This window comes from Kryptolebias marmoratus, linkage group LG23, assembly GCF_001649575.2.
Source record: "Kryptolebias marmoratus isolate JLee-2015 linkage group LG23, ASM164957v2, whole genome shotgun sequence".
NCBI classification, from domain to species: Eukaryota; Metazoa; Chordata; class Actinopteri; order Cyprinodontiformes; family Rivulidae; genus Kryptolebias; species Kryptolebias marmoratus.
Window position 1 is genome coordinate 8,418,058 of NC_051452.1, and position 9,243 is coordinate 8,427,300.

The 9,243-nt window shown below is 45.9% G+C and overlaps 2 protein-coding genes across 3 annotated transcripts in view; one reads left to right on the forward strand and one right to left on the reverse strand.

Moving 5' to 3' along the window:
• The window catches only part of LOC108242204 (oxysterol-binding protein-related protein 11), an 11,391-nt gene extending 8,521 nt beyond the window's left edge, over window positions 1-2,870 (reverse strand). For both annotated transcript variants that reach the window (XM_017426918.3, XM_017426917.3), the window contains exons 1-5: window positions 2,111-2,870; window positions 1,891-1,959; window positions 1,044-1,219; window positions 757-836; window positions 225-413 (exon numbers count right to left, since the gene is read on the reverse strand). In XM_017426918.3, the coding sequence (XP_017282407.1) occupies window positions 225-413; window positions 757-836; window positions 1,044-1,219; window positions 1,891-1,959; window positions 2,111-2,226 (630 nt within the window). In that variant the 5' untranslated portion in view covers window positions 2,227-2,870. The remainder of the gene's footprint in view (window positions 1-224; window positions 414-756; window positions 837-1,043; window positions 1,220-1,890; window positions 1,960-2,110) is intronic.
• A 720-nt stretch (window positions 2,871-3,590) lies between these two features.
• On the forward strand, window positions 3,591-7,754 carry LOC108242205 (glycerol-3-phosphate dehydrogenase 1-like protein). Its single transcript, XM_017426919.3, has 8 exons — window positions 3,591-3,977; window positions 5,066-5,243; window positions 5,466-5,606; window positions 5,692-5,830; window positions 5,976-6,088; window positions 6,162-6,395; window positions 7,066-7,172; window positions 7,257-7,754. The coding sequence occupies exons 1-8, from the start codon at window positions 3,877-3,879 to the stop codon at window positions 7,351-7,353; spliced, it is 1,110 nt and encodes a 369-aa protein (XP_017282408.1). The 5' UTR covers window positions 3,591-3,876; the 3' UTR covers window positions 7,354-7,754.
• The last annotated feature ends 1,489 nt before the right edge of the window (window positions 7,755-9,243 follow it).

Genomic DNA, 9,243 nt, shown 5'->3' on the forward strand with positions numbered 1-9,243 from the left:
CCTCCTAGCCTCCCCCCTGCTCCTCCTAGCCTCCCCCCTGCTCCCCCTTAGCGTCCTCTCTGCCCCTCCTAGCATTAACTCCATTTCAGCTCCTCAGCTCCACCTTTCGGCTGTCATTCAGCTCACAGCAGCCACATCACGATGTCAGTTTAACTCTGGAGCTCAGACGAAGTTCTCTCCGAGTCAAACGGGACCCGGAGGACTCGGACTCGGACCCGTCGTACCTCTCTGGCGTCCACCAGGTGGTCGGGCATCATGGACCTCTTGCTGGAGTAGAGCGCCGAGCCTTTGTGGGCCTGCGACCAGCCGAACAGCAGGTTGGCGTTCTGGCTCGGCCGCCGCAGAGACATGGGCGAGCTGCCGCTGCCTTGAGACGCCACGGAGTAGCTGCGGGAACTGGGAGGTGGGTTACTCTGGAAAACAGAAGAAGAAGAGAAAAACGATCGTTTGCTGTCAGAATAAAAGCCTCTGAGCGTTCGGGTCAGTTTTAATCCTTAGTTTGATGTGTAACTGTAAAGATCCTTATTGTTCGTGCAGGAATGCTTATCGCCCGCCTCCTTTCAGGCCAGAGGGCGATGACAACTCATATCCTGTCGGTGTTTTTATAATCACAGCAGCCGACGAGCAGCCCACAGATCAATACTACAGATCGCCTCAGAGTAAAACCTGATCTGTTTTCAGCTGCTCGAGTTCTCCTCGGGAACGCAGCGAGGGTGAGCAGGAAACCTCCCCCTCCTCCCCTCGGGCGCTGCTCACCTTCCCCATGGCCTCGGTGTGGTGCTGCGTGCAGATCTGCAGCCTGCTCACCCAGTGCTGCCTCTCTTTGGCGTCGGCGGCTAAAGAGACAAAAAGGAAAACCTCATTACAGACATTCCAGGAAGATCCCGCTCCGCATCGATCCCGGCGCTCCGGCAGATAATGGGGGGAAGGGGGAGGGGGGGACGTCCAGATCAATATTGAAGGAAAGAGATGGACAACGAAGGCGGTGGGAAGCTGCGTCGTAGGAGCCCCGAGTCCGCTCGCCGCGGCCCGTCGGGTCTCACCTCGGAGCTTGTACTGCTCGCCGCTGATGGCGTTCACCGTGAAGGTGTGCGAGTCTTCGTCGCTGGGCGAGATGACGGCGCCGGCGAGGGGCAGCATCCCGCGCGGCTTCTGCGAGCGCGACTGCTCGTTGACGAAGTACTCCAGCAGGCCGGCCTCGTTGTTCAGGACGAAGAACCTGGAGAGGAGAACGGAGCGGCGACTGAGCGAGGAACGTTACGAGTGACAGCCGAATGACTGCAGAACACGAGCTAAAAGAGGCAGAACGCTAGCTACGAGCTAAAAGAGGAAAACTAGCTCCGACCTAAAAGGGGCAGAATGCTAGCCACGAGCTAAAAGAGGAGGAAGACTAGCTACGAGCTAAAAGAGGAGGAAAAGTAGATCAAAGCTAAAAGGGGCAGAAGAACAGCTACGAGCTAAAAGAGGCAAAACACTAGCGTCAGGAAGCAAAAGGCTAGCTAAAGCAGGAAAGGGATTAAAGTTGTAAAAGGTTAGAAAAAAACTAAAGTATCAAAAGGCTGGCTGGAAGTTAGATGTAGCAGAACATTAGCTAAAAGCTAACAATAGCTGAAAGTAGCTGGCTGATTGCTAAAAGCTAAAAAGAAGAAAAAGGATTGACATGTCTAAACAGAGCTCAGTGTATTATCAGGGGAAATATTTGTAAATAAAGTTAAATAATTTAAAAAGTATAAAAGTTCCAGAAACCATCTCCTTAACGAGCCGAAGGTTTGGATAGAAGAGTGGCTGAGACAGCACAGAAGTTGTTGATTGTAAAATGGATACAGAAATAAAAATACGAAATCCCTCAGAGTTCACCTGATTGAGGTTGTTTCAGGTGTAAATACTCACCTGTACTGCCAGCCCGTCACCAGGTTCGTGTACTTCATCAGGTATCCATCAATGTTCTCCATGTGATCACTGATTTGGAAACAAAAAAAGGAGAAATGTTGGGACAGAGAGCCCAGCCAAAAGGTAAACAGCTGCGGCTCAAAGGCCACCGACCTTTGGCTTCATATCACAGCTGAACCTGGACCTGATTAAACCACTTCCTGTCCAGCCCGGAACCCACCTGTACTGCCAACTTTTGGCGCTCGCCCTCCCCGAACTCGGGGTCCTGTTTTGGGGGAACACATCCAGCTTCCCGTCGTTTTCCGCGATTCGCACCGCCGCAGTTTCCCCTTGCATAGTCACCAGCGGCGGCGGACGCCTCTGCCCTCTTGGCGCTGCGGGCTAACGGGTGAAGCGGCGCGGCTTGACGGAGCCTCCTTCCCGGCCGCGGCCGAGGCTTCGGGTTCGGACCACACGGCCTCCGGAAGACTCTGGGCCGGCTACGGATGAGCGCACATCGTCCTGTGCCTCCGAACGGGCTGTTCCTCGGTCACCTGTCTCTGCTAGCTTGGCTGATATTTACTGCTTCGGCTGGGAGGCTGTCACGTGACCGCTGACGACAGCGCGCTTCCGGTGTGAATTTACAAAATAAAAGCGAGAACCGGAACAGCGATTGACAGCTGAAACTGAATTAGTTGTCAAAGCTGTAAAGAGGCAGAACACTAGCTAAAAGTTAAAAGAAGCAAAACTCGAGACAAAAGCCTATTTTTAAGATGGCTAAAAGCTAAATGCAGCAAAAAACTAGCTACAAAATCCAAAAGGTTTTTTAAAAAGCTGACTAGAAGCTAAAAATAGCAAAAATACTAGTTAACATCAGCAAAGTACTAGTTAACATCAGCAAAGGTTAGCTAAAAGTTAAAAGAATTTAAACGCTACATTAAAGCCTATTTTTAAAGCTAGGTAATAGCTAAATGTAGCAAAAAAAAAATTCAAAAAAGGTTAAAAAACAAATAATTGCCTGGAAAGAGAGACACAATTACCAATATGTAAGTAACATTGTTTCATCACTTCTACAAATGAAAAAAAAAAACCATAAAAACTTAGGAGTAGAAGATAACATAGAAAATGTAAATAAATACAAGAATTGAAATAATCTGTGTCAATGGTTCCTAAAGTTGGAGTTGGGACCCCATGGAGGGTCAGGAAATGTGAAGTGAGAATAGATGCAACAATAATAATTAATAAAACTAGTATGTTCTTCTTTAATAACAGAATTTTATAATTAAAGGGGGAATATTTGAGGCGTCTGCCGCTCTTATTTTGTGGGTCAGAAGCTTAAAAGTTTGGGAACAGCTGATTTATTTCTGAACATTTGAACCTAGTCATCTCTGACACAGTCTGTTGTGTTAATTCTGAGTAAATACCACATTTGTGCTTCTTTTATTTTAAGGTTTTTGTCAACAGTTTTTGCAATTATTTAAAATCTCTTAAATATATGAGCAATAAAAACCCAAAAGCTACCAAAAAGCAACATATCTGTGAAGTTATAAAGAAAGTTGTTACTGAAGCTCCCAGAGCGTTGTGGTCTGTTTCCATTTTTGAAATTTCTCAACAAAAATGTAAGTGAAAATCCAACGTTTGATTAGTTTGTTTCTGTACCCTTATTTTGAAAACAATCGGAAGTGGCTTCATCAACGCTTCCTGTTTGATTCAGGCTGCTCGGCTGCGGATAAACCGGACTGACGGACTCCTTTCGTCTCGAGCCGTCATTAATTCATTAATTGGCAGAAGTAGTTTGCGTATTTTCCGTGAATCTCGTTTCGTTTTTCCTGCTTTTTTTCGGCTTCGGGGAGGCGGCTCGTTTCTCAGCTGCAGACCTTTCGGGGCGGAAAACGAGGAAGTCAATTATTTTTAGGGGGGTGGGGAAAGGTGCTCAAATCTGCTGAGGGGTGGGTTTTTTTTTTTCTTTGCTCTCCTGTGGAAAAAAAGCAAGGAGTGGGTCCGTTTATGAGGAGGGTATTTCCGCGGTTCTTCCACAGATTTTACAGCTTTTCTCCAAACCCCAAAATGCCTGGAAAGAAAGTCTGCATCGTTGGATCAGGAAACTGGTAACTTTCTACCTTCTGCTCAGCTTCTTGTCTGATTATTCAGCAGGTGATTAAACTAGGATTATTATCTTATAAGCTGCATCGAAGGCGTGTTTCTGTGAGACTTAAAGCTGCTGGGTGCTGTTCCTGAAGTCCCACTTCCGGGTTTGGAGGAAACTTCCAAACTTCAGGTGCGCCAACAAAAGGGTGGCAATTGGGGGCAGAGGCCACCCCCCATAAATTTGCTGTCCGACCACCGCCTTTCATTTTATTTCTAACTCCAGTTAAATTTATAGGAAGTCATCTGAGGGGCCGTTCTAAAAGTATAAAACCACAGTGATCCGTTATTTGTTTACGTTTTGCTGCCTTTCAAAACACAAAAGAGTAAAATGGCTCCAAATACAAAGCGAGGTACCATGTGTACAGTAGGTCGTATGTGATGCCAAGCTGAAGTGCGTCAGGGTTTTGTTCACGAGTGAGGGAGGAGCGGCGCCAGGCCACTGGCCGGTCTGCGTTCCAACCCTCACCTGTCCGAAGGAACAAGATCTCAGATACAAACAATCGAAATTAGTTTTCTCCCTTAGAGACGGGGTGAGGAGTTTGGTCATCCGGGGGGGGGGACTCGGAGCAGAGCCGCTGCTCCTCCACGTCGAGAGGAGCCAGCTGAGGTGGTTCTGGTATCAGTTTAAAGACGCTTATGTCCAAACAATCCAGATGCTCACCCATTTTTTTTCTCACAGTCGTACCTCGTGCCGACGCTTGACCACTCGTGTTGCGTTCACTGACCCTGATCCTGGCTCGGACATACGCGTTACTGTCAGGTTTATCATAGAAATGCCACAGGATGTTGAGTTTTTAGGGTTCTTTGTGTGTTTGTTCGTGTTGCGAACCTGATAAAAGGGTTCTCAGGGCCGTATGTGGCCCGCAGGCTGGAGATTGCCATCTTGAATTGGCGTGACTCCATTTGTTAATGAGTCGTAGATGTTCACCCATCGCTTCCTTTCCTGGAAGTTTATTAAAATCCGTCCAGTTCTTCATGACATCATCAGCTAGAGCTCTTAAAACTCCATCAGTTTCAGCTTTCCCTCTCCCTGTCCCCGTCCCTCCAGGGGTTCCTCCATCGCCAAAATCATCGGGCACAACGTCAGAGCGTCCAACCGCTTCGACCCCATGGTCAACATGTGGGTCTACGAGGAAACGGTCGACGGCAGGAAGCTGACGGAGATCATCAACACGGAGCACGAGAACGTCAAATACCTGCCGGGCCACAAGCTGCCCAAGAATGTGGTGAGTCTGTAGATCAGCCGCCGATCGACTGCACCCTGACTTCTTTGTATTTTTACTGCTGCTTAGTGCAGTATGAGCCCGCAGCATGATGCAGCCCCCCCCCCCCATGCTTTGCCATTGATGTGTTGCAGAACTGGTTGATTGATTCTCAGATCCTTGGTTGTCGTTTTTTTTGTGTTTGTCGTGTTTGTGTTGTAAGACCTGTTGTCGGTGCCTCACCAGGTGGCCGTCCCCGACATCACAGAAGCGGCGAAAGGAGCCAAGATTCTGGTGTTTGTGATCCCACACCAGTTCATCCACAAAATCTGCGACCAGATGAAGCCCCACGTGACCGAGGGGGCCATCGGGATATCGCTCATCAAAGTAGGGGTCCAACCGGGACCTCGCCTCCCTGAGCTTCTCGTTCAGCCTGGAGGTTCTGTTCCTGATTATTTTATTCTTGTTTCAGGGCATCGATGAGGGTCCGGACGGACTGAGGCTCATTTCGGACATCATCCGAGAGAAACTGGAGATCGAGGTCAGTGTCCTGATGGGCGCCAACATCGCCAACGAGGTGGCGGACGAGAAGTTCTGTGAAACCACCATCGGTTAGAGGCTTTTCCTGTTTTGTTTTGTTTTTTTCTCTTAGCTAAGCTGGTTTGTGTTTTTGTGGTCAACCCACTTCCCTGTTTCAGAAATCTGAGTCACGATGTACTTGTTTGTGTGGTTTTTACTTTTTTTTTGTGGAAAAAGGGGCTAAAAATGAGGCAAACGGGCTCATTTTCAAGGAGCTCCTGCAGACTCCCAATTTCCGGATCACCGTTGTGCAGGAGAGCGATACGGTGGAGCTGTGTGGCGCTTTAAAGGTACGCCACAAAGCTGATGTATGTTTAAGAGAAATCCCCTCCACGTGTTGATTATTGTTTTAACTGCTGCCAGAACATCGTAGCGGTGGGCGCCGGGTTCTGCGACGGCCTCGGTTTCGGCGACAACACCAAAGCGGCGGTGATCAGGCTGGGTCTGATGGAAATGGTCGCTTTCGCCAAGATATTCTGCAAAGGCGAGGTGCGCTCCTGCACCTTCCTGGAAAGCTGCGGCATGGCCGACCTCATCACGACCTGCTACGGGGGGCGGAACCGCAGAGTCTCCGAGGCCTTCGTCAAAACGTCAAAAGTGAGTGGAAGTAGGACGTAGGAACGCCGCGTGACGTCTCAGCCTCTCAGCCTCCGTTAGGCAACGAGATGACGAGTCAGTCATTTTAATGGCATGTGGACAGAGCATAGGCAACAGTGGGGAAGAAGAACTTCATTTTAGGAGGAATAAACCTCCAGCAGAACCAGAACCAGGTTCAGGACGACTGCTTTGACCGACTGGGGTTTGAGAGGACAGGAAAGAGACACAGACAAACACAGAATGACGGGTCCAGGTGGAGTTTCTATGGGAAGAAAGACAAAGAAAATTATGTTAATGAAAGAAATAATTACAATAGAGCAAGTAAAGACAGCAGCAGAGTGAGGACATGTGGACAGTTTGTCCTCCGGCAGTCTCAGCCTATAGCAGCAGAACTAAAGAATTGCTCAAGAAACCCAAACCGACCTTAACTATAGGACTGATCAAAAAGAAAAGTCTTAAAAGTAGACGGAGCCTAAAGGACAGGAGTCTGATAACTGAAAGCTCTGCCTCCTGTTCTACTTTTAGAACCTCTAGGAACCACAAGTAAACCTGCAGTCTGAGAGCAAAGTTCTCTGTTAGGAAAATATGGAACAATTAGACCTTTAATGTAAGACGGAGTTCAGTTGTTTCAATCCTTCCTGAGCAAATGTCTCTCTGTCAACGTCCCCAGTCCATCGCTGAGCTGGAGGCAGAAATGCTCAACGGTCAGAAGCTCCAGGGTCCGCAGACCTCGGCCGAGGTCTACAAGATTCTCCAAAAGCGGAACATGGTCAACAAGTGAGTGCTTTTAGCCGGACCTCTTAGGTCTCCTGCCAGCTTCTTCTGCTCCAGACTACAAAATGTTTTTTTTTTTTTCTGCAGGTTCCCACTGTTCACAGCGGTCTACCAGATCTGTTACGAAGGCAAGGAGGTGAAAGAGTTCATCACCTGCCTGCAGAACCACCCAGAACACATGTAGAACGGGCCCGCGTGCAGCCGGTACCTGGTGCTGCTCCTGCAATAACAACTCACGGCCACCAGATGGGGGAAGAGATTCATCGGACAGAAACACAACAAACCCAAAAGTGTTTTTTTTTTAAATGACATTTCAGAATATTCTGCCATTTTTTTTTTTTTTTAAAGCTCCATTTAAGTTGAGCCTTTTGGGAAAGTTAGATATAAAAATCCACATTTTTTGATTTATCAGTGGCAGTGAATTCACCATTTCACCTCTTTTATTACCTAAAGTGTCTATACTTTTTTACTTTTATATCACTACATTATTTGTGTTTGTCGATGATCTCGTAATGACAACTATGGCTACAACTTTTTAATCTTTAGGTGGAGGTTTTTTCCTATTAAAATCAATTTCTAAGAAATGCCAAATTGTGATTATTTCATCTAGAAACCTAACACAGTCCGTGTGACACGTGTCAATTTTGCCTCATTTGTGAACAATGTTTTTAGAGTTAAATAATTAGTTTTGTGTAAATAAACGAGTCCTGTCAGGAAAAAGCAGATGTCCTAAAAGTCCATCTCAGTCGTATGACAGGTAAGACATTCATTTTCCAAACTTGCTGTGTCCTTTCACTGTTGTGAAGGGACACAGCATGTCATTTAAACATATCTGAGCCTTTAATAAATTAGTTATCCTAAGCTTTTGAAGCTTTATGTAATGACAGTACTGCTTTTACAGGTACGTGCAGTTAGGTCATCATGACAAGAAAAAAAAATGGTAACATAAAATGAATATTAATATTTGTCCACTGATCTTTATGTATGACAAATATTCAAATATTTTTATAGTCAAAATTGCTGAAATTGCATATTTCCTGTTCAAATACAAGGGTGAAACTAACCATTTATGTTTAATGTTTGTTAGTGACATGTTTAGTTTTGCTGAGGGGACATAAAACCGCAGTGAAAAGGCACAGGGTGAGGCAGGGCAGTACTCTGCCGCACTGAAGGGGGCGCACGTGAGCCAACGGGAGCTTGTTGCAGCTGTCCTTTTACGCAGAGGCGAGTGAAAGTCACGCGCACTGCCGCGAGCCGTTAATTTTTGTGTTTTGATCCATCGGACTGCCAAAATGGTAATTGTAACGTTTTTTTCTTATCTTTACGTACCTTTAATATGTACCTTACTGAGAGAGAGAGTGTGTGTGTGTCTGAAGAACGCTGATGAGATACGAAATAACCAGTAGCCAATTGAATAAGCTACCCTTTTGGCTTTATATATTTGTAAATCTGACTCTAAAGTAGTCTGTGCCTCACGTCCCTGTCCTTTTAGATACATGCTAACGTGTAGCATGACAATGCGAGTTCAGTATCTTGATATCATCATTGATGTCATTCTTGATATATCATTCGTTTTACTGACATTTTTAATCAAAGTATTGTTCTAACTAAAGCTATTAATAGTCTCTATTCATGCGAATGAATCAAATAAATGGGAAAAATAGGAATTTCCGTTAGCTAGATGCTAACGTATAGCATGAGTGCTGATATTGTAATGTAGAGCAAGGTTAGCATTTATGCATTTCAACTGGTTATCACTCGGTTAAATCAAGCAATGAAACTGTTTTTATGTTTATTTGTGTATTTGAATGGTCATAAAAGAACAGATCTTTTTAAATTTAATACAATGAGCCAATGAGTAGAATAATTGGGAAAAGATGGACACTGCTAACATGTAGCATGAAGATGCTAAAATAGTAACGTTCATCATTTAAAACTAAGACACTAAGGGCTCAAAACCCTCTTCATCAGGGCACTGCTGACCAAGAAATACTGAATTTAACGCCCAAAATATCCATTGATGCACTGTTCCCATCAGTGACACTAAAAGCTGGACTTTTTTATTTTATTTTGG